General features: G+C 36.8%; 4 protein-coding genes, 1 long non-coding RNA gene and 1 other non-coding gene across 6 annotated transcripts; 2 read left to right on the top strand and 4 right to left on the bottom strand.

Moving 5' to 3' along the window:
• Positions 1 to 531: 531 nt before the first annotated feature.
• On the top strand, positions 532 to 1826 carry LOC18035077 (photosystem I subunit O). The gene is made up of 4 exons (XM_006424090.2): positions 532 to 736; positions 890 to 962; positions 1057 to 1236; positions 1530 to 1826. Exons 1-4 carry the CDS (start codon positions 646 to 648, stop codon positions 1624 to 1626), a joined length of 441 nt encoding a protein of 146 aa, XP_006424153.1. The 5' UTR covers positions 532 to 645; the 3' UTR covers positions 1627 to 1826.
• TRNAQ-CUG lies at positions 1362 to 1433 on the bottom strand. The gene has a single exon. It is a non-coding gene; the product is annotated as a tRNA-Gln (tRNA).
• Positions 1827 to 10612: 8786 nt separating the features above from the next.
• Positions 10613 to 11617, top strand: LOC112096442. The gene is made up of 2 exons (XM_024179873.1): positions 10613 to 10932; positions 11080 to 11617. Exons 1-2 carry the CDS (start codon positions 10613 to 10615, stop codon positions 11615 to 11617), a joined length of 858 nt encoding a protein of 285 aa, XP_024035641.1.
• Positions 11618 to 11849: 232 nt separating this feature from the next.
• On the bottom strand, positions 11850 to 12369 carry LOC112096441 (putative ubiquitin-like-specific protease 1B). The gene is made up of 2 exons (XM_024179872.1): positions 12319 to 12369; positions 11850 to 12248 (listed from the first exon to the last, which is right to left on the bottom strand). The coding sequence occupies exons 1-2, from the start codon at positions 12367 to 12369 to the stop codon at positions 11850 to 11852; spliced, it is 450 nt and encodes a 149-aa protein (XP_024035640.1).
• Positions 12370 to 13735: 1366 nt separating this feature from the next.
• LOC112095797 lies at positions 13736 to 14152 on the bottom strand. Its single transcript, XR_002903958.1, has 3 exons — positions 14054 to 14152; positions 13861 to 13968; positions 13736 to 13764 (listed from the first exon to the last, which is right to left on the bottom strand). It is a non-coding gene; the product is annotated as an uncharacterized LOC112095797 (long non-coding RNA).
• Positions 14153 to 14260: 108 nt separating this feature from the next.
• On the bottom strand, positions 14261 to 15070 carry LOC112096440. The gene has a single exon (XM_024179871.1). The coding sequence runs from the start codon at positions 15068 to 15070 to the stop codon at positions 14261 to 14263; it is 810 nt and encodes a 269-aa protein (XP_024035639.1).
• Positions 15071 to 21580: the final 6510 nt, after the last annotated feature.

The raw sequence follows: 21580 nt of genomic DNA, 5'->3' as shown, positions 1-21580 counted from the left end.
ACAAAACAATTGCTGTGAAAGCTGAAAGTCATAGGGAAAATTATCCCTTCACCACTCTTTTTTTTTTTTATTATATATATATATTTAACCACAATAAAATTTTAACATGTTCTCTATATTATATTTGCATCTAAATTTATATTAGTCAACCACTTTATCACTAAAACATGATAATTTTACCTCTAAAAGAATTAAAAAAATATTTTATTTTACAAAAATTTAAAAATTAAAGAAATATAATATAAAAATACCCTTAAATTTAATAAAATAAATAAATCTCAAAATCTAAAATGTTAATTTTTTATAATTATGATTTCATGCTAGTTTCTCATAGTTAATCGGGCCCAACTTAAGATTTTTCTAGCATTGCAAGTGGTGGTACGGATGGGCAGCGCGTGAAGTAAGGATAACATATTCTCAGGGTGGCTAGCAATAAACAAATCAGATAGTGGCCCCACTCTATCCATACAAATCCTACGTGGCAGAATATCATTGACGAGAAACCATCCGCGGAAATCTTTTTTCTCTCCCACAAAATCTCCCATCTCTTACAAAAACAAAATCCCACTATTTTTTCGCTAACTCGCATCCATTCCAGCATCATCATCAACCAAGCAAAAAATTTAAAAAGAATAAAAAAAAAAAATGGCAGCAGCAGCATTTGCTTCTTCGTCGCCCGTCGTAGGACTCGGAAGCTCCTCATTGTCTTCCCCAAAGAGAACCGCTCTCGGTTCAAGTAATTAATTGATTGTCATAATCTTTAATGCTTTCATATTATATATATATATTTAGAGTCGTGTTCAGGCTCGGACGTTTATAAGCAAATTTCGGACGTGCGGATATTCACGTAATTATATTAGTAGCCTATTTAATTGTTTTGATATTTCAGGCTTTGTGAAGTCTCCGGTGGCTGCTAGGAACCCACTGAGGGTGGCGGGTGCTTGTGGGGGAAAGGTGACGTGGTAAGTGAATCACGATCACGGCCGTTGGATTTTGTTATAAGATGAAAAATGATGAGTGAGTGATTGATTGATTGATGAATGATAATGATTTCAGCTTTGAGAGAGATTGGCTGCGTACGGATTTGAACGTGATTGGGTTTGGGTTGATCGGATGGTTAGCACCCTCGAGTATTCCGGCAATCAACGGCAAGAGCTTGACGGGGCTCTTCTTTGAGAGCATTGGGACCGAGCTTGCGCACTTCCCCACTCCCCCTCCCCTCACCTCTCAGTTCTGGTCAGTCCATTTCTTTGATTAGATATAGAATGAGGATCTTTAAAATACCCATGATTAAATGTTAAATTTTTAGTTCATGTCATTGATTAGGCGTTAATTGTTAAATTGAGGAAAAAATAGATTTAAGGTTCCACCGAGATTTGAACTCGGGTTACTGGATTCAGAGTCCAATGTCCTGACCACTAGACCATGGAACCGTTGCTGGTCAACGGGTGGGATTTTATTTAATAGATTGCATTATCTGGGTCCCATAATTTTTCCCTCACCTAATATAAAGTGAGATTGATGTGCAGGTTGTGGTTGGTTACATGGCACTTCGGGTTGTTCCTGTGCCTCACTTTTGGGCAAATTGGATTCAAGGGCAGGACTGAGGATTACTTTTCAAAATAATTTCCTTTGTATTTGTGTGTATCTATGTGGAATGGATGATATATTTCTGTTTCTTTAACTGTAACTGCCTTTTTGTTTCTTCTAGTGGTGTGTAAACTATTTCTATCATAAACTTTAGTGCCTAAAGTGGCAGGGCTATTGGCAAGCTAGGCAGGGAAATAGCCAAATGGGTTTTTAAAATAATTTGAAAATAGCTCCAATAACCCCTTCTTTGTTTGATGAAAAAATTCCACATATTATATGTGCTCAGTCCGCAATAGCCAATGTGATTAAAAACGTGCACACAAAGTTAGATGTTCTTAATAACTTCTTGTTGGAGTTGTGAAGCTCAAATATGAACTTGGGGATTTATATGACATGTCAACTGTTTGTCATAAAGCATAACGACTTGTCATGCATTAGAGTTCAGAACAGCTGAATGGAATAAACGTTATGTCGGCTGGATGCGTTAGTAATGTACGTGATGCATCACATGATTCACTAATTCAAACGGCAGCCACATCTGCGTTTTAGCTAGCAGATTGCATGAGCGTTTGACAAGTGTCCCAGAGCAAATTCAAGAATTGGTTATTTCGGTTAGATCACGCGGGAGGTAGCTGATCATCATCTTGGCTGGAAACCCAGGATCGTGAGCTGACTTTTGGGGGCTCTTTGATCGGGTTCTGAGAGGAGTATAAAAGGTCCTAGGCTCTGTTACTAAGGGCATTTCTATTAAGTTGTATTCACTCTTCATACATGTAACGTGTTCTCTGGAAATCAGTAAAAGCTTGTTTCTCTTTTTATAGTGGATGTAGGCAAGAAATTGGTCGAACCACTATAATCCTTGGTGCAAGTGTGTGATATGATTTTCTTTGATTGTGTGGTTGGTTTCAAGTGCTTATACGTGATTCTTGTCAAAACTTAGTTTAGTGTTAATTCCAAATCAAGATCAAGTTTCATAGAGTGAGTCTTGGGGGTTCCAAGTTGATCTTGGAGATTGATTTGGTTTCAACAAATTGGTATCAGAGCCTATCTCTGGTTTCTTAGTCTTTGTAATGGCGTCAGCTAAACTTGAAGTGGAGAAGTTCACTGGCGAAAATGATTTCCACCTATGGAGGCTCAAGATGAGAGCCTTACTGGTGCATCAAAGGTTGGATGTTGCACTTGATGATGAGTCATCATCCAAGAAGCCAATGAAAGTAACTGAAGAAGAATTATCTGAGGTGCTTGATAGGGCACACAGTGCAATAATTCTAAGTCTTGGGGATGGTGTACTCAGAGAGGTGGGTGGAGAAAAAACAGCAGCAGGACTATGGAAGAAGCTTGAAGACTTATACACAAAGAAGTCAATGGTTAAAAGACTAGCCACCAAGAAGAAGCTTTATACCATGCAGATGGAAGAAGGATCATCAATTACTGATCACATTGATGCTTTTAACAAGATCATCTTGGATCTTGAAGATATCAATGTGAAGATTGATGATGAAGACAAAGCCATGATCCTGCTCTACTCTCTGCCGAGTTCCTATGAGAATCTAGTGGATACATTGATGTATGAGAGACAGACTCTCGCTATGGGAGATGTAAAGGAAGCTCTGAGTTCCAAGGCTGCAATTAAGAAAGAAACTAGGGATGGAGAAGGTCTGACAGCAAGAGGAAGAACTGAAAAGAAAGAGACGAGTAAGAACAAGAAGAAGAGATCAAAATCCAGGCCAAATAACTTGAAATGTTTCCACTGTCATAAGGAGGGTCATTTCAAGAAAGATTACCTTGAATTGAAAAACAAGAAAAACAATGCAAATGAAATGAGTGGAGATGCTGTTGTTGCATCAGAATTTGAAGAATCTGATGGCTATGACTCAACTGGAGTTATAATAGCAACTGATGCTCAAACAAAAGGTAATTGGGTTTTAGATTCTGGTTGTTCCTTCCACATGTGGCCTAATAAAAATTTATTCACAAACTATGAGACTTGTGATGGTGGAATAGTAGTAATGGGTAATGATTCAAGCTGTAGAGTGGTTGGCAGAGGTTCAATTAGGTTGAAAATGTTTGATGGCATGATTAGGGAACTAAGGGATGTCAGACATGTGCCTGACCTCAAAAGAAATCTTATCTCTCTAGGAATGCTGGATAAAATAGGGTGCCTAGTTAAACTTGAGTCAGGCACTTTAAAGGTCTTGAAAGGGTCAATGGTTGTGATGAAAGGGAACATGAGCAATGGTCTGTATGTGTTACAGGGATCAGCTGTCACAGGGGATGTTGCTGTGTCAAACCAGAAACTAAATAAAACCATGCTCTGGCATATGAGGTTAGGCCATATGAGTGAAAAAGGCTTAATTGAACTATCAAAACATGGAGTCTTAGGAGTAGATAAGATAAAGCCCTTGAAGTTCTGTGAAGATTGTGTCCTAGGAAAATCTTCAAGAGTGAAATTCAGTACTGGTATCCATAACTCAAAGGGGACTCTAGACTACATTCATGCTGATCTGTGGGGGCCTGTACAGACAGCTTCTCTAGGTGGGGCTAGGTATTTCTTATCTCTTATTGATGATTTCTCAAGAATGGTTTGGGTATTTAGTTTGAAGAGCAAAGATAAAGTGTTTGATCAGTTTAAGAACTGGAAAACATTAGTTGAAACACAGACAAATAGGAAGGTGAGAAGACTGAGGACAGATAATGGTTTAGAGTTCTGCAATACGGACTTTGATGATTTCTATACAAAACATGGTATGGTAAGACACAAAACAGTAAAACACACACCACAGCAAAATGGATTAGCTGAAAGAATGAACAGGACCTTAATAGATAAAGTTAGGTGTATGTTGATCCACTCTAAGCTACCCATGAGTCTGTGGGCTGAAGCTCTAGATACTGCTTGTTACATAGTAAACATGAGCCCCTCTTCTGGAATCAATTTCAGAACCCCATATGAGCTATGGTCTAGCAAACCAGTAGACTATTCTCATTTGAGAATATTTGGCTGCCCAACCTATGCTCATGTCAAACAAGGGAAGTTAGAGCTCAGGGCCTTTAAATGTGTGTTCTTAGGATATCCTGCTGGTGTGAAGAGTTATAAGCTGTGGTGTATAGATATGAAGCCACCAAGAGCAATAATCAGCAGGGATGTGGTGTTTAATGAACATGAAATGTTTCAAAACTCAGCTACTGAGAATCAAACCATTGAAAAAGAGCCAGGTTGTAACAAGAAGAGTTTTCTTAAGGTGGAACTTCCAAGCTCCAGCACAGAAGCTGATAAAAAGGCAAGGCCTGAGAATGCACCTGGAAGAGATTTGTCTGAACAAGAAGGTGAATCAGAAGATGATGATAACCTCAGAGATTATCAGCTGGTGAGAAATAGAAAGAAAAGAGAATCAAAGCCACCTAAGAGGTATGCATATGCAGACTTGATTGCATTTGCACTATCAGCAGCACAAAGAATAGAAGAAGATGAACCAAAGACTTACACTGAAGCTGTCAGTAGTAAGGACTCAAAGAAGTGGATTGCAGCTATGAATGAAGAAATGAGATCACTGATTAAGAACCACACCTGGGATCTGATTCCAAAACCAGCAAAAAAGAAAGTAGTTGGCTGCAAGTGGATCTATAAGATAAAAAAGGGCATACCAGGAGTTGCACCACTTAGATTCAAAGCCAGGCTGGTTGCCAAAGGCTTCACACAAAAGGAGGAGATTGATTTTAATGAGGTTTTTTCCCCAGTGGTGAGACATTCTTCCTTGAGAATCTTGTTAGCACTTGTTGCAGTAAAATGACATGCACCTGGAACAGATGGATGTCAAGACTGCATTCATTCATGGTGAATTGGAAGAAATGATTGTAATGGCACAACCAAGAGGTTATGAGGATCCAGATAAGGCTAATTATGTGTGTCTTTTGAAAAAGTCTCTATATGGATTAAAGCAATCCCCGAGACAATGGTACTTAAGATTTGATAAATTTATGGCTGAGAACAGTTTTCAAAGGTGCTCTTATGATTGTTGTGTATACCACAAAGATTTGAGAGGTGGAGGTAAGATCTATCTGTTGCTATATGTTGATGACATGCTTATAGCATGTAAACATATGGATTAGATAAATGAGCTGAAGAAGCAGTTAAAGAATGCATTTGAAATGAAGGATCTTGGAGCAGCCAAGAAGATCCTTGGAGTAGAGTTGCTAAGAGATAGTAAGAAGGAAATACTAAAGTTGTCACAACACTGCTATATAAAGAAAGTACTTGAGAGATTTGAAATGGTGGACTCAAAACCAGTTCAAACTCCACTGCCAGCTCATTTCAGGTTATCTTGTAATCAGTGTCCAAGGACTGAAGATGAAAAAGCTGAGATGAGCACAACTCTATACTCAAGTGCTGTGGGGTGCTTAATGTATGCCATGGTCCTAACAAGGCCAGATATCTCCCATGCAGTAAGTGTAGTTTCCAGGTATATGGCTAATCCTGGAAATGAGCACTGGAGGGCTATGAAATGGATCTTAAGATATCTCAGTGGGACTGCTGATTATGGCCTCATCTATGGAGCAAAAAGAGGTACAGAAGTTGATGTTGAAGGGTATGTGGATGCTGACTATGTAGGGGATCTAGATAAAAGAAGGTCACTGACAGGCTATTTGTTCACACTCAGTAGCTGCACCATAAACTGGAAAGCTTCACTGCAAAGTGTTGTTACTCTGTCAACAACAGAAGCTGAGTACACTGCAGCTGCAGAAGCCTTTAAGGAGGCAATATGGCTTAGAGGAATGGTTACAGAATTGGGATTTAAACAAAAACAGGTGGCTGTTCATTGTGACAGTCAAAGTGCAATTTGCCTCAGCAAGAACTAGGTGCATCATGAAAAGACAAAGCACATTGACATTAAACTGCACTTTGTCATGCTGGAGGTGTCTAAAGGTGTGGTGAAGCTGTTAAAGATACATACTAATGATAATCTTGCTGATATGTTGACAAAGGCTGTACCAGCAGCCAAGCTGGAGTTCTGCATGAACTCAGCTGGAATCTGCAGGCTATAAAACTGCAAGGATGAAGTGAAAGGCAGAAGCTTAGGAGTAACTGATTTGAGTTCAAGGTGGAGAGTGTTGGAGTTGTGAAGCTCAAATATGAACTTGGGGATTTGTATGACATGTCAATTATTTGTCATAAAGCATAAAGACTTGTCATGCATTAGAGTTCAGAACAACTGAATGGAATAAACGTTATGTCGGCTGGATGCGTTAGTAATGCACGTGATGCATCACATGATTCACTAATTCAAACGGCAGCCACATCTGCGTTTTAGCTAGCAGATTGCATGAGCGTTTGACAAGTGTCCCAGAGCAAATTCAAGAATTGGTTACTTTGGTTAGATCACGCGGGAGGCAGCTGATCATCATCTTGGCTGGAAACCCAAGAGCGTGAGCTGACTTTTGGGGGCTCTTTGATCGGGTTCTGAGAGGAGTATAAAAGGTCCTAGGCTCTGTTACTAAGGGCATTTCTATTAAGTTGTATTCACTCTTCATACATGTAACGTGTTCTCTGGAAATCAGTAAAAGCTTGTTTCTCTTTTCACAGTGGATGTAGGCAAGAAATTGGCCGAACCACTATAATCCTTGGTGCAAGTGTGTGATCTGATTTTCTTTGATTGTGTGGTTGGTTTCAAGTGCTTATACGTGATTCTTGTCAAAGCTTAGTTTAGTGTTAATTCCATATCAAGATCAAGTTTCATAGAGTGGGTCTTGGGGGTTTCAAGTTGATCTTGGAGATTGATTTGGTTTCAACACTTCTGAATTTAAATCGAAGATCAATTGAGATTGTTGGCATAAAGAGGTCAATTGAATGATAATTGAGATTTAAGACCATATAAGGGACTTAGCCTATTGGGCCTACACGTTTTTAAGGTATAGGCTGGACCCAATCCAAATGAGGGACCATGGATCAGATTTTGTAGGAGCCCGTCATAGATTCTAAATCACCCCGCCCCACACACTTGTAGCTTGTAAGTTGTAACACTATCGTTGGAAGTGTTTTGAGTACTCTCACTGTATATTATTTTATTCGTTCAAATTTTCCTATAAATGTATTTATTCTTACATCATTAGTTGAGAAGTGCTCAATTGCTCACGCACCAAAAAAAAAAAAAAAAAAATGGTGTAGGGAGGTTTTTGTATAATCAATTTGTATGTATACATATAAGCCATTAAGGGCGTGTCCAGAAATTTTTTGAGTAGTTTTATTTGGCTGGCCACTCAGCTTCAAATTTAAGATAGGTAAGGGACTAAAAAGTAAATATGAGCTTTGTCCATCCTTTATCTTAAAAAAAAAAAAGTTATATGGGAAATTTACAAAAATAGCCAAAAAAATTAGGTAATTTTCAACTTTAACCCCTCAAACTTTTTTCTATCATAACTAGCCAAATACCTATTTTTGGACTACATTACCCTCACCATTTTCATCAAATTTACAAAGGCATGCCATTTTCCCTTTTCAATTCCAGCACCTCCACCACTTTTCTCTTTTCAACTTAACAAACTTCATCACTCAACAAACTCCATCACTCTCAATAAATTAGCAAATTTCATCAAACAAACATTACATAATTGAAGATATAATTATCAATTGGAGAGCTTCTTAAGGTTAGTTTATACTCTTACCATAACCTAAACTTTTAATCTATTGATTTTATCATTTGAGTTCGAAATTGAAGTGAGTTTTTATTGCAAATGTTGTTATTTTTCAATAACAAAACAATGTGACTTGTTAAAGTAGTTAGTTTGAGTTGAGAAATGAAAATCAATCATTGAAACCCTTGAAAAATCGAGTAAAACAGAAGCCCAGAACAAGACAAGTGAGACAGGCACCTGTCTCACATAAATCTACTGGTTTTATGTGAGACATGTGCCTGTCCCACTTGCCTGTCTCACCAAAATATGTGCGACAGGAAAGTGGGACAGGCATGTGAGACAGGCGCCTGTCTCACTTGTTACCACTGGATTTATGTGAGACAGGCAAGTGGGACAGGCGCCTGTCTCACTTGGTACCACTGGTTTTATGTGAGACAGGCAAGTGGGACAGGCGCCTGTCTCACTTGTTACCACTGATTTTATGTGAGACAGGCAAGTGGGACAGGCGTCTGTCTCACATAAATCTGCTGGTTTTATGTGAGACAGGCACCTGTCCCACTGCCTGTCTCACTAAATTTAAGTTATTTTCCGAAAGTAATAACGTGGACTACATGTGTCCGTTTTAAGTGTATAATATATCGTTTCGAAGCTTACGATGAGACGAAGTAAATCCAAAATTGTATACTTCATTTCATCCACATAAATGTACTACATATTCATTTTTACTAGGTTTTGTAGCGTGAAATCTTATCTCTTTTGTTTTTTTTTTTTAGGTTTAATGGATTCCGTTGTACTTCAATTATGTTATGACGGTTGGTGGGAGACATTAGCAGATGGCCGTACGGAGTACGTGAATGCGAAGAATACAACATTTTTAGTTCGGAAAGATTGTACGTTTGAGCATTTTATGGCAAGGGTGTATGAAGTTTTACAGATAAATCATAATGAATATAGTTTGTCAATGAAGACAACTTTGAGATCTAGTAACACAATGTATCGTGCATGCTCACTACCTATGGATATATTTAATGATGAAATGGTTAATGTTGTGCTGCACATGGCCTCTGATGTGGTCAATTATGGATGCATCCCTATATTTGTCACCACACATCCTCGAGTTCCGGCCGAAAATCCTGAGCCACTTGTGGAAAGTGAAAGTTCGTTTAGAGCAAACGAGTCTGTCCCCGATATTGAGGAAGAGGTGATACCACAACAAATGTCGTTCCAACAACATTACTCACCAGTCAACGAAAACAATGACACTATTGATGATAATGACATTACGTTAGCGGATGTTGAAGATAATGTTTTACCATTACGGACATCGTTAGGGCAACATTACTCTCCATTTCAGAATAATGAGTTCCGCAGTTATGATGATCCTGGTTATAACACCAACAACACAAAAGCTGATAATGTGCGAGGCACGAACTCCAATACTGAAGTTGATGATAGGGACACTGGTCATTCCGATATTCCTATCAATGATGAGGATGAGAATCAGTATGATATTCCTGTTAACAATAGAGAGAATCGACCTATTCCTCCGATGGCCCGTTCGAGGAGGAGGACAACAGTTGATCCCCTGGTGAGTCTTGCTCCAGTTATGCCTTCAAACTTGGTTGCTCCAGACTTAGTTAGAAGATGTAATTCTGCCGACATTGGTGTGGGAAAGTTGTTCGCTGAGAAGAATGAGTTAATACTGGAATTGCGCAAAGTGGCCTTGCGGGAAAAGTTTGATTTCAAGATTGCACGGTCCACAACGACACGCTTTGAGGCTCACTGTTCTTCGGAATCATGTAATTGGCGTCTTCGCGCAACAAGAGTTTCGGATGACCATAATGTTCCTTGGGTAGTGAGAAGAGTTGACAATGTTCATACATGCTCTAATGAGGTTTTGCCTAGTGGCCTCCGTCAAGTTAGGAGTCGGGTTGTTGGTCATCTTATCGCGGATAAATTTATTCAGGATAAGCGGATATACATGCCGAATGACATTAGAGCAGACATGCAGCAAGAATACGAGGTCCAGTTAACATATCAGCAAGCATATCGAGCTAAAGAAGTCGGTCTTGAAATAGTACGAGGGAACCCTGCAGAGTCATACAACTTACTTCCCAAATACTCTCACGTTTTGACCAAAGCGAATGAGGGCACGGTGACACACCTCCAGCGGGATGAAGATGATAATTTCTTATACTACTTTGTTGCGCTTGGATCTTCTATCAAGGGCTTCACACAGTGCATAAGGCCTGTGATCGCTGTAGATGGCACTCATTTGAAGGGGCTATATCGTGGAAGCATGTTTGTAGCAACATGTCTGGATGGTAATAATCAATTGTATCCGTTAGCTATTGGGGTCATGGATTCAGAAAACAATGATGCTTAGGAATGGTTTATGACGAAGTTACACAGAGTGATTGGCGATAGGCCAGAGTTAGTATTTATCTCTGATCGATGCACTGCCATCAAGCGAGCCGTTTTAAAAGCATTTCACACTGCTGGTCATGGAGTTTGTTTTTACCATGTCAAAGGCAACATTAAGTCTAAATTCAGGATGTCCAAAGCTATTTGGGATCAATTCGAGCCAACTTTTATTAATGCAGCAAAGGCATATGCACACGAAGAATTTAAAAGACAACTTGAAGGGTTGTGGATGCTCCACTCGGCCGCGGCTGATTACTTGGAGAATAATGTGGGCACGTGTAACTGGGCAAGGTCCGAATTTGAAGGTAGGAGATACAACATACTTACCACCAACATTGCAGAAAGCGTGAATTCTTTAATGAGGGAACCGCGAAAATTTCCTATTACTCATCTTGTTGATCACTTTAGAAAAACATTACAGCAATGGTTTTATGATAGGAAACTTGTGGCTGAATCGATGAGCACTCGTCTAACGACGTGGGCATATGAGATAGTCGGCGAAATGAGAATTTTGGCCGAAAGAATGACCGTTCGGCCAGTGTCTCAGCATCGATTTCATGTTTTGGGTGGTGGTATGAAGGAAGGGATAGTTGACATTCATGAAAGAACTTGCTCCTGTAGAGTATTCCAACTCGATCAGCTTGTTTGTGCGCATGCAATTGCTGCTTGTCTGATCGTCCGTGTGGATTACATAAGTCTTTGCTCTGATTATTACTCTAAAGATTCATTGGTCATGGCATATGCAGAACCAGTGGAGCCGGTTGGGGACATGACAGATTGGGACATTCCAGAAGAAATCCAAGAAATCAGAGTTAACCCACCGATCGAAGCACCACCACCTGGGCGTCGTCCAGAGTTAAGAATTCCTTCTATCGGTGAGGATGTTAACCGAATAACTGTGAGATGTGGTCGATGCAACCAACCCGGTCATAACCGCCAGAGATGTAAAAATCCCATTGTGTCGAATCCAAACTGACTGTGTCATTGTAACTAATTATGGATTCTAAACTCTTATTATAATTTATATTACAATTATATGTAATGAGTTATATGTAATGAGGTATATTATGTTATGTTCATTTGCATTATGAGTAAAAATCCCATGATGAATAATTACTTATAGCTAAATATATGAATATATCAAAAGTTTATATCTATTAGAAAAACAATCTACATCCATACATCAAGTCTGAATACAATACAACGACTTACAAGGCAATATCGCCCGTGAATATATCTACAGCAATTTTCTTCCTGAAGTAATGCCCGTGGCTACTATCAAAATCAAGTTTTAGCCCGAACATCAAATACATTGTAAACATCAACATAAATACGCCGCAATCACCACTTCCAGGTTGTTGTTGGGGCACATCCTTAACGATTCTTACTTTCCAAGAGTCAGCACTCTGAAGCTCAGGTCGAATGTTGTAGAATCCAACATCTTGAAGCCATTGAGGGAAGACGACCTGAAGAGGTTTGAATTTACGCAAATATGTTTTGTCCTCGCAAAAGGTAACCAACGAGTCGTAAATCTGCATCCTCCTCGCGCGAAGGTCCGCTCGAGCTAGTACCCAATGATCGCCGCCCAAATTCACAGGGATGAATATCTACATAAATAAATTGGTAAATTAGTATATTTTATACACAATTACCATAAGATATGATGACAATTCTTACCATATCAACATCCGTAAACGGCTTGGACATGAGATCTTCCCGCCCATCCATATAGCTGCTCAAGTTGTTGCCATATTGTAATGAATGGACATCACAACTACCATTGTTCCATAATTGCTTTAGGAACACCTATTACATGATGAGTAGAAAATTAATAACATTTCGAGATATTTCAAACATCGAAATGTTAATTAATGATTATAAAATTCGAAAACATGCCCAAAAGAATGTATCTGTATGCGTGACGCGCTGTGGTAGTGCATTTGGAAACCGCCGTTGCTTCTCGCTGATCAAGCGGTAATACGTGTGAATATGCTGTGAGGGGATTATACCAAGTAAATTTATATCATTATCCATGGCAGCAGAAATATTATTGTGTATTGTAATGTACTGACCATTAAACACACTTACCTCGTCACCAAGCCACCCCATCGAAGCATTGCCCATGAGTATTTTAAAGAAATTTCGAGGTTGTTGGACAGGCTGATCCACGGAAATGTTGCCGGCAAACCACTGATCAAACTCCTCACATAGCCTTGAGTCTTCTAATCCCCTAAGCGGATTCATAACCACACTCGATCTTTCATCAATTTCATAGTCCGTAATGTTGAGTGCGGGTATAGGCCTGACATTCCTAACTCTCTTGAAAGGAGGAATGAAGTAAGGACTGCCAAATATATACGACGGTCGGTACGGACGCCCAAACTTACTAACGCCGGGAGGTGCCTCCGTGAATATCTGTACACTGTCATCACTTATGTCCCCATATACACTGTACACGGACATAGGGGTGTGCTCGTCGTCATTACCAGCAGCATTATGCGTACCATAGCCAGCATCAACGTTCGGACCATAGCCATCTGGGGCCTGTTGTTTCGAGGAGATGAACATATTAACATAAGTTCGGGTTTGAAACCATAATAAAAATCCGAAAACGTATGGAACTTGCTCACCGTGTGCGAGGGGCCAAACGGAGAATCACCGTACGCGCCCTTTGAAGCACCCGCGCCAAACGAAGCCATAAACCCCATGACCGCTGCTCTATATTGTTGTGCTTCTCGGCGTTCCGCCATAATTTCTGACCTCAGTTCGTTAATGGAACTGTGTCCAGTCTGAAGTTTCGACCTCAACTCGTGAATGGAAGACTCTATTTTATCCAATCGTCCAATGAAATAATCATTGCGGAACTTAGTCCTTGCCTACAATTTACGCAAATAAGAAAGTAATGATAAAATGCCGGATAAATATATGTGCATTGTAAATTGAAGTTCCGACAGAAGTTACCTCTGGCTCATTTCTGTCATCTGAATCATGTGCGGATTCATAATGGTCGTCGGCAGCACCGACATCCTCAACAGGACTCTACTCCAGTCCTATTTCGCTCGTGGGGTCAGGATCCACCTCGTTTGGCCCTGAACTGGATGGCGCATTGATTGAAGGCTGGTGCTGCACCAAGTAAAACAGAAAACAGTAAATACCAAAAAAACAAACATATAAATGACTTTGCATCCGGTTTTCAATGATACTATAGATGATACCCACATTACGGACCCAACTTGGCAAATATGGCACGTAATCCTCGACACTCTTCCAATAATTTGTGGCTCTCTCCTTTGCATCCGGTTTGAGGGTTTGGAAAATGGTACCATCCTGTCGTAAAGATTACCAAATTTTCAATTAGTATAACCATATATTATGTAATAGTTATATACAGACATACATATAAATGACTTACAAGACGCTCGTTCAGGTATGAATACACTTCGCCGAAGTTAATATTTGAAGAAGCCACGGGCTTCCATCGCACGATCCGAGGACCCTTCCTCCTAATTTTCTCCACACACTCTAATGGTAGTCCTTCAATCGCTTCAAAAATCCATGCCTTCAACAAGGAAAGATGTGAAGTAAAAAAAGGTGTCATTAAATATTTATTATAACAAAACTAAGTTATAAAAAAAACTTCTTCACTCACATGCACTGCTGACGTAAAGCCGTAAAAGTTGTATTTCTCAATTCTATGCAATGGATTTTCTGCGCTTGCCTTCTTAAATTTTATGGCTTTTCCGTTCAATACATTATCAATGCTTTTATATATTGTTTCCCATGACAAACGACCCCACGGAATACTTCGAAAGTGATTTATGTCATCTACCTCATTAAGCAAATTGAAATTGATTTGACAATGATCCTTTCTTCCATGTAGCACTCTATCGGCAAAGTAAAACATGACAATTTTTAGCGCATCGGTGTCATTCATAGTCTTGAAGTGTAAGTTCATAAATATTTCCTCGAACTGCCCAAGATTTATATCGCGATTCTTGCCTCCAAAGTACTTATTAAGTAACCTATGCTTTGTTTTATGCTTCGTCAGGAATACTTTTTCGCCACAGCAAAGTCCCGTTACAAGGCACCACTCTCCAATCGATAGCCGTATCAAATGGTCGCCAACTTGAAACCATAACTCATCTTTGTCATTTCCATCGCCATGTGACACTTGCCGAAGCAATATATTGTGCACAATTACGCCACTGAACGGATAGCTCCGGCACTGTAGGAAATGCCCAAATATATTGTCTTTGAACAGTTGCAACTGTTGCCTTGTTAATTTTTCCCGGATGGCATTAACAACGACATCTAATTTGCACATACTCGTGATACGCCCAGGGAAGTGATCAACATAAGGTATCTTCATCATTCCCGGTTCTTTAATCGGTCCGGGTGGGTTATGCAATGCTAATTTTGATTTTCCCATTTATCTGGTACAAGTTAAAAGTATCACACATTAAAAAATTTTGAACAAAAGAAAAAAAAAATTAAGGCAACACTACGCACTGCCTCTTGGTGCGACGGGCACCAAGAGGCAGCAGCAAGAGGCAGCACCTCTTAGTGCGACAAGCTCGTGCGAGGGAAGCCAAGAATGCGCGCGAGCTGCGTGCCTGCGCGCAACTCGCGCGCGCGAGGTGAGCACGCCGCGCGCATCTCGCGTGCGACAGGCGCATGTCGCGCGTGCTAGGTGCGCACGCCGCGCGCATCTCTCGTGTGACAGGCGCATGTCGCGCGCGCGATGCGCACGCTGCGAGCATCTCGCGTGCGACATGCGCCTGTCGCACGTCAGATGCGCGCCGCGCGAGCGACGCCACGCCCTCGCGCGAGCGAGTTGGCTTCCCCTTCCCTTTCTCTTCTCTTCCCTTTCCCACATGCATCTCACCTACCGCCACCATTAAAACACCACCAACAACAACAACACCACCAACAACAACAACATCCCAAACAACAACAACAACCCAAACAACAACAACAATATCCCAAACAACAACAACATCCCAAACAACAACAGCAACAACAACAACAAAAAGAAAAACGGCAATAACAACTCACCTAGGGTTTTCAATTTTTTTCTTTGATTTTGGAGATCTCCGAAGATTTTCAACGTGATTTAGCTTCTTTCAGCTGCCAACAACTTCCTCCGCTGCCGATCTACGCCGCCGCCGACAATCTATAGAACTTTCGGTGATGACATTTTGGTGAGAGGGGAAGGAATTGGCTTGAGAGAAACGTGAGAATGAGGAGGGTAATTTCGTCCACAATTTGGGGATTTGGCTAATGTTGAAAGAAAAAAGTTTGAGGGGTTAAAGTTGAAATTGCCTAATTTTTTTGGCTATTTTTGTAAATTTCCCAAGTTATATACTAGACCAAAATAATTAGGTTAAAAGTTGATAATGATTCAAACATGGCAGTATAAGATTCATTTTGTTGGTCATATTGTTGAGTAAAAGATAACGCCTGAGATTTTGTAACCAAACTAACAATGTTAGATAGTTTTTAACGATTTTAGTCATTCTAGCAGTATTAAAATCGAATTCAAAGAAAAAAAAAAGCAGTATTAAAATCACTATTGGTCAAAGTATTTTGACTTGGTGAAAAATGTGGATTGTGCGATCCTAACGGTTTGATATAATATCAAAATTTGATCATTGAAATCAGTTATGTTAGGTTGGTGGGCAGCAACTAAGAATATTTGAGATATATTCATGATAATTATACGTATTAATCATGTGTTTTGTTTATCATTATGAAATTAAGCCGTATTTTAATTTTCAATTCTAAATAATAAGCTATTGAGGAATAACATGAGAAAGTCTCGAAGACAAACTTCGACAAAATCCATTGTACGTGAACGTATCTCAAATTGAATACAAAAGTATAAATCATCATTTTAAAGTCCTCCAAAAATTTTGTAGGAAAAATCAGTTTAATTCATAAAAAACCCAATATGTCATCCTAAAAACATAGAGCTTATAGAGCATAATTTTATCTATAATATAAAGGACTAGACTATGTTACATATAATGCAAAATATAATGAACCTATAAGTTGTCATTCATGCCAGCTTTAATTGTTTCGTATGCTACAACTTTTTAATTTTTGGTGATAATTCAAAGGTAGCTGCATGCTATATATAATGAAACACAGCATGACCCTAATATACATTTAATTTATTTTCAATCAAATCAATCAATTAATACCCACAAAAAAGGGGAAACAAGAAATAATTGTGAAGTAATTAAGGACTGTTTTCATGCTGAAATACATGGCTCAAGCCCCAATATTCCATTTATGACACAAAGGAAGCCCAAAAACCAAGTGATTCGTGAAGTAGCAGCAAGCAAGCAAGCAAGCATTATCAGAAAGACGGGAGTTACAGAGAAAGAAAGACACCCTGATAATGATGAGCATGGTGGTCCATGAACATGCAGATTCTCCAATCTTTTGCCAAAGATGGTAGAACTTAAGATCATGATCATCATAGGAACGGCCAACTACAAAATCAAACTAGACAAAGACAAAGGGAAAAGTGTGGGCAGGTGCAAGTAGTGGGGCCTGAATCCATGGGGATTTTTTTTTTCTGTAAAATTACAGCTATGAAATCCCAGATCATTGAGCCGTTAGTGGCGCCCCACCATCTCCAAATTTTCTGCTCTTCTGTGACACACCTTCTCCTTTCTTTCTTTCTTTCTTTCTTTGTATTTGAAAGATCCCTAATTGATTGATTGATTTATTGTCCTGATGGGAGACTGGCATTAACACTTGGTCTACAGTTATTATTGCACAGTACTTTTTTATGTTACTCATATTTGTGAAGAGGCCCTTTCTTTTCTACATATATTTTTTATCACCCTCCCACTTTTATACATTTCTTAAATAAACCACAATGCTAGATTAGTCCTGAATTTTAGTGTGAGTTGACTATAAGTTCTGTAAATATTTTAAGAAATTTTTCTAGTTGAACAAACTAGCATATCTATTTAAATAGCTTTTAAAAAGTTAATTTAACAATTTAAACGGTGATTTATAGTAAATAAAATATTTATTTATCTAAATCTTTGGATCCCTTTAGTATTAAAATTGCCGCACCAAGATGTCATCACTGAGTCTTCTATTTTATTCATAATTTCAAAAAAAAGTTAATAGTATTGCTAGATAACTTAGTTGATTTTATTAATATTTTTTTTAGTGATAGTTTCACCTTTTGGAATTATTCATTATTTTATTGCATATGTGGACATTAGAAAAGTTGGGTATAGTGTTGTAATACAAAATCATGAAAAATTGGTAGTAGCTGCACGAATTGATTTTTGGATTGTACTTGATGATGTTAATGTTGCTATTTGCTTGAGAGATTTAGATTTATTATGCATTGTTAAGCTTGTTTTGTGCCAACAAAGTATTTGTACTAAATCTTTTACTTGTTTTTGAAGTACAATACATTTTTTTTCTAAAAAAAGAAATATTCAAGAAGATTTTTGAATTAGTTATGTCACTAAGAGTGCGTTTGGATTGCGATTGACAGTTGTAATTTAAAAGTTATATTAATATAATTGTTCACTTGTATGATGTAAAATTTATTATATCTTTAATAATTTTATCAAAATTATTATTTAAAATTTATATTTACTATAAATTATTAATTTTTATTTCATAATTATAATTTTTTTTTTACAACAGTTATAACTCAAAAGATACAATACCTCAACATCAAACATGACCTAAGTAATAAATACTTCGACCAAATTTGCATCAATCAGGACCTAAGTAACAGATACTTCGACCAAAATTTGCTATCTATTGTTTTAATACTTATAAATGATGGGAAGATTTTTCAAATGATTTATCTTATTGCTTTTAGGCCACGACTACAATGGTTCAGATGCATCGATAGATCAGGATGAATAAAAAATTATAAAAAAATTTCGCACCGTTCGATGCTAATTCAAAGTAAATCAATGGTTGGATAATCAAAAAAGAAGAAGCGGGCAACGGGAGAGAAGGTAAGCATGGGCCCTATCTAATAAGGGTTGTCAGATACTCAGATTATTTTACCAGTTACTACATTCATCTCTGTTTCTGACGGCACCACTGTAGCAAATCGTGGTAGAATAGTAACACCGGTGATGTTAATTTATTATTGTTTATAAAATATAAATTTAATTAGCTTTTAATATTAATGAGTTTAGGAAATACAAATAATTAAAATTTTATAATGTAAAACAAATTAATAATCATGTTACTAACTTATTAATATCTTGTATGATTTGTGAATTTGAAAAATAAATAAATATCTACAAATATTCATAGTTATCCATATCCATATTAAGCAGCTAAAATTAGATATGGATGAATGTGGATATTATGGATAATTCTAAATATTTACCATCCTTAACTCAAAATAGAATTATTATTACAATTACCATCACAATTTCATCCCAGTTACAATTATTATTATGATTTCCATTTTAATTACAGGTTCCAATTACAATTATAAGTTCAATTTCAATCCCAACTACAATTACAATTGCCATTACAATTTCAATTCAATCATAATTATAACCATTGACTAATTAAATTGATGTACATAAGCCATGTTAATATTATTTTAACTTTAATATTATTATTGCATTTGAAATCATATTTGTTATGTATTTATATTATTTCTTTAATAATATTCATATAGAAACACTAAAATTAACATTTAGGCAGGTAATCTACCGTCTTAACCCTCATGAAAAGTTCCATTGATCATCCTTTTGCGGCCAAAACTACCTACCTAGTTTTTTTATACAAAATTTTCATTCTAATGATGATAGATTGTTGTTACCATCATCGTCATCATCCCGACTCTCATGTCGCGGCCACCAACTTATTCATAGTTTTCATCTCAATATTAATTATGAAAGATTTGGGACATTGTATTTTGGAATATGTGATATACAATTTTTAGGCAGTTTTTTTTTTTAAATTTATCTAAAATCTGAAAAGATATGGTCAAATTCCCATTCGAGGCCATTAATTTTCCTTTTAAGCATACCTCAAGGTCCTTCTAAAAAAGACATTAAAATAAATGTAACAATATGTGAAATAAAACATGATGGCTATAATATAGTAATTATGGAGAGCTTGGTTTGAATCTGAACAACCACATTTATTATTTTTAGAATATATTTGATCATTTTTGCAAGATTATCTTATATTACTAGATTGAACCAAGTTTCCACTAATCTAAAGTCTTGGGTCCTCCATTTTATTGTTCATTACCTTCCCCTAATGACTTTGAGTCTACAAAGAGGTCTTATAATTTAAAACATATTAATAAATTATTGGATCTCTACTGTTTAGACAGTGCTTAGTTTTTTCACCACTAAGGGTCTCATCTAGTTTTAGAGTAATTGGGACCTTTGTTCGAATCCTAACACCCACATTCATTTATTTTTTAAATGTATTTGATCATTTGTACAAGATTATCATGTATTACTAAATTAAAACAAGCCTCCCCTAATCTAAATCCATAGGTTCACCATGTAGTGACAGAAATAATATTTAAATTAGCCAAAAAAAAATTATTTTTTTTATTTTTTAGGTTTAGAATCCATCCAGTATACACACACACACACACACCAACAAATGTATTTGTGTATGTATATATATATATATATATATGTGTGTGTGTGTGTGTGTGTGTGTAACAATACTAAGGTTCAATGGCCGTTTAAATTAAGAAATGATATTCATGCCAACACTAACTTAGAGCATAAAGTTTTTATACCACCTCTAAGGCATCTTCATTAACACTACTTTGATTTTCTTCAACAGGTTTCATGATATAATTTCGAAGCCTCTTGCATCCAAATCTCGCTCTACAATCTTATACTCCACATGATTCAAATTGTTTATCTCCGTTGATTTCAATTCAGCTGCCATCCATTGAAAAAAAAATATCACTTGGAAAAAATTTAATTGGAATTAGGATTATATTAGTGTAAAGAGTCATTTTTTTTATTTAATGACTTAATTGACTAATTTCAATAAGTTAATTTATTAAGTCATTTTTTTTCAACTTACTAAAAATTTTCAGTCATTATTAAGTTATTAATCTAATTTTTTAGCTAATATCATTAAAAGATATTCTCCAAAAATCCATATCTAATTAATTAATTTTTATCTTTACCTAAATAAAATTTAATAATTAACATTATTACCTATTTCTATAACTTGTGATAATATAGTTCTAGACAATTATTATTTTTATCTTTTTATTTTTTAAATTAAAATTATTTATTTTAATAATTTTTATGAATATTGTTTTATAAAAAAAATTATAAACTACAATAAAATTAATTAACATGTACTAATTTATAATATTAAAGGGTTGTATTCTATTAAACATAATTTAGGTTATGATAATATATAATCTTATTTATGTTTTAACATTTAAAATTTATAAGGGCACAAATATAAAAATACGAGTTTCAGATTTTTTAAGTTAAAAAATAAATGATTTAGTGATTTTTGATAATTTTTTGCAGTTTGGTGGAGGGAGGTATTCGAATCTATCCAAAACTAACCGTTTTGCTTTTTTTTTTTTGGTTGCATAATTTATTAATTATTTCCAATTAATTAAAACAATTACAATTCATTTTCTTAAACACATAAAATAACTTAAATTTTGGTAAAAATCATTCAAGATTAAATTTTAATTTCTTTCACAAAATAATTTTATTCTAATTAAATTAATTAAATATTTTATTTTATTGGGAACGTTTCTTACAAAATTTGTACCTCAGTTCGCCACTTAACACGAAAAAGCGCAATTACAGTACTTGTGACATGTAGTATATTACTTGTGACATTATTGAGCAACAGCTGTGATAATAAGAGAGTAACTAGAGAACTTGTGACATGGTGTACGCAACTTGGAACACAAACA

The sequence above is a fragment of the Citrus clementina genome, unplaced genomic scaffold, assembly GCF_000493195.1.
Source record: "Citrus clementina cultivar Clemenules unplaced genomic scaffold, Citrus_clementina_v1.0 scaffold_8, whole genome shotgun sequence".
In the NCBI taxonomy this organism is placed as follows: domain Eukaryota; kingdom Viridiplantae; phylum Streptophyta; class Magnoliopsida; order Sapindales; family Rutaceae; genus Citrus; species Citrus x clementina.
The sequence above is the reverse complement of the archived record's forward strand: the minus strand, read 5'-3'. Positions and strand labels throughout refer to the sequence as shown.